Source organism: Phaethon lepturus, unplaced genomic scaffold (genome assembly GCF_000687285.1).
Source record: "Phaethon lepturus isolate BGI_N335 unplaced genomic scaffold, ASM68728v1 scaffold35216, whole genome shotgun sequence".
NCBI classification, from domain to species: domain Eukaryota; kingdom Metazoa; phylum Chordata; class Aves; order Phaethontiformes; family Phaethontidae; genus Phaethon; species Phaethon lepturus.
Genome location: NW_010549014.1, coordinates 1 through 2505, shown reverse-complemented (window position 1 = coordinate 2505; position 2505 = coordinate 1). Strand labels below are relative to the sequence as shown.

Here is a 2505-nt window from a genome sequence, read left to right as displayed (position 1 = left end):
TCCAGCCCTCAGACCGTTTCTGTGGCCGCCTCTGGAACCACTCCAACAGGTCCATGTCTCTCCTGTGCTGGGGACCCCAGAGCTGGACGCAGTGCTCCAGGGGGGTCTCACCAGGGCGGAGCAGAGGGGCAGAATCCCCTCCCTCCACCTGCTGGCCACACTGCTGCTGATGCAGCCCTGGACACGGTTGGCCTTCTGGGCTGCAAGCGTGCATTGCCAGCTGATGTCCTGTTTTTCACCCACCAGCATCCCCGAGTCCTTGTCCAGAGGGCTGCGCACAACCCGTTCATCACCCATCACTTCCCAGCGCCTGGCCTTCTCACAGTGGAGAGGCTTTGAGCAAGCTGGCTCGAGGAGGACCTGAAAGCACACCCCGGAGCACTTCTCAGGGCACAGCAGTCCTCAGGCATGGGTAAAGCCTGCAGGGGAGGTTTTGTGGACAGCAGCAGGGTTCCCACGCACTGCAGCCTGCGGGCTGGAAAGCTGCTCTGCAGCTTTCCAAAAGGAAATGCCCACAGCCCGACCTGGCCTGCTCCCGTCCTTCAAGAGGGCGGAACAGGCATGGCCCGACCGCAACGGCCTTGGGGCACGATGCTCACAGGTGCCCCAGGCCGCGCTTTGCCACCCCAGCTCTCACAGGACAGGCCAACCCCTGGCAGAAGCCACACTCCTGGGGCAACAGCCACAGGGCACCTCGGTGCCCGATGAGGTTTCACTGTCCAGCCGTGTGGGGAGAAGGTCCGATGCCTGGGCCTGGCACACACACAGCAGGAGAAAAATAAAACAGCAAAGACTTTGCTCTAATTGCACAAGCGAGACCCAGCTCAGCCTCCCGGTACCGGCGTCCTGGAGGAGCCCACAAGCTCTTTCCTGCAGCCCACATATCTTTCAGGAGTTGTTTGGCTTAAATAAGAGGTGCCGCTTGGGGCACCTGGAACCAGCTTCTGCTCCGACCACCATCCCTCAGCCAACTCCAGCCCCTACAGACGCCCCCGCCCGCGGGCTCGCTGCGGCTGCGCTGGGTGCTTACCTTCAGCTTTTCAAAGCGATCGCTGAGGGATGCCACTTGGTGGTCCCGGTGGCGGCCCACCAGTTTACATAAGGCACAGATGAGCTGGTCATCAGCAACACAGTACATGTTCACCTTCTCGTTCTCGTGCTCCAGGCACGTGAGTCCTCGGAAGTGTGCGTCGGGCACGGGCTCCACCAGACGGTGGCTGGTGAAGGGCTTCTTGTTGGGGTGGGTGGCCCGCAGGCAGCGGTCGCAGTAGGACACCTCGCAGGTGATGCACGTCTTCACCGCATCCCGCGGGGGATCCTGCTCGCAGAACTGACAGGCGATCCTCTCGCCGGCCACGGACATGGTAGGGCTGTTGCGGTACGTCCTCTCGCGGCGGCTCTCGCTGGGGGAGTTGGGGCCGCTCAGGGATGCCTTCTGGAAGCGGTCAATGATGTTCTGCAGGGTCACATTCCTCTTGAGGCCCTCCAGGCCCCGGTGGTTGAGGGAGATGACATAGCGGCACGTGGGGCACTGGAAGGCGGTGATGGGCTCGATGGACTCGCTGGAGGAGCAGCTGGACACCAGGACACGGTGGGCACAGCTGAAGCAGAGGCTGTGGGCGCACGGCAGCAAGAGAGGGTCTTCAAATAACTCCAGGCAGATTGGGCAGGTCAATTCTGACTCCAGTGTTTCCATCTTTAGTTAAAACAATCCTGATTCAGCATCAAAAACCAGAGAAGGTGGTCTGGTACCTGGGAGAGAGGAAAGCAGAGACATGAGACAGCGGGTCTCCCAGGCAGCTCCTCCCCACCAGAAACAGGCACCCAGGAGAGTCACACATGTCGCCTCTGCAACACCCCACCACTCTCTGCACCCCGACACTGTTACTACAGCCCAGCCAGGATCACGCAAGCACGTCGGCATGGCTGAAGCATCTCACCATACTGCCCACCTGAGCCGAGCCACCGGCTCACACCAGTGCCCAGAGGTGCCATGGGAGAAGAACCCCTTGGAGGGGAAGGGAGAAGGGGCAGCAGCGAGCTCCTCTCCATCACCTTCCAGCCCAGCCAGGGAAGAGGACTTGGACAGCAAGTCTGAATACAAAAAACAGGAGAACCACATGATTTCATGCCTCTGAGTGCACACTGCCCAAGACAGGAGTGGAGGGCCATGCTGGTTTCCCATGCGCAAAGGCTCTGCTGCACAGCAAAGATAAATCCCCTCCAGCAGCTACACAGTCCTGTCTCCTTTTGGTGAAGGGGAAAAGGTGAATCATGTCGCAGAAACTCTGAGCAAAGTGGGTCAGGAGTGCTAACATACCCTGCTCTGCGTTCCTCCCAGCCATCGCCTTTCAGGAGAGGCAGGGAAAGAAGAGCAGCAAAATTACAGCCTGCAAACTTCCATCTCCCAGCTGTCCGCCAGTGCCCTCCAGCAACAGCCAGGGGTGCCCAAATCAACTCCAGCTGGAGGCAAACGAGCTCATATTTTTAGATTGCCTCTCCTGC

At 59.9% G+C, this 2505-nt stretch overlaps 1 protein-coding gene across 1 annotated transcript; it reads right to left on the bottom strand.

Annotated features, from left to right (window-relative positions):
• Positions 1-1030: 1030 nt before the first annotated feature.
• On the bottom strand, positions 1031-1747 carry LOC104623154 (probable E3 ubiquitin-protein ligase MID2; the record flags this gene model as incomplete). The annotated part of the gene is made up of 1 exon (XM_010290151.1): positions 1031-1747. A coding segment is annotated over exon 1 (666 nt), but the record flags the coding sequence as incomplete, so codon positions are not given.
• Positions 1748-2505: the final 758 nt, after the last annotated feature.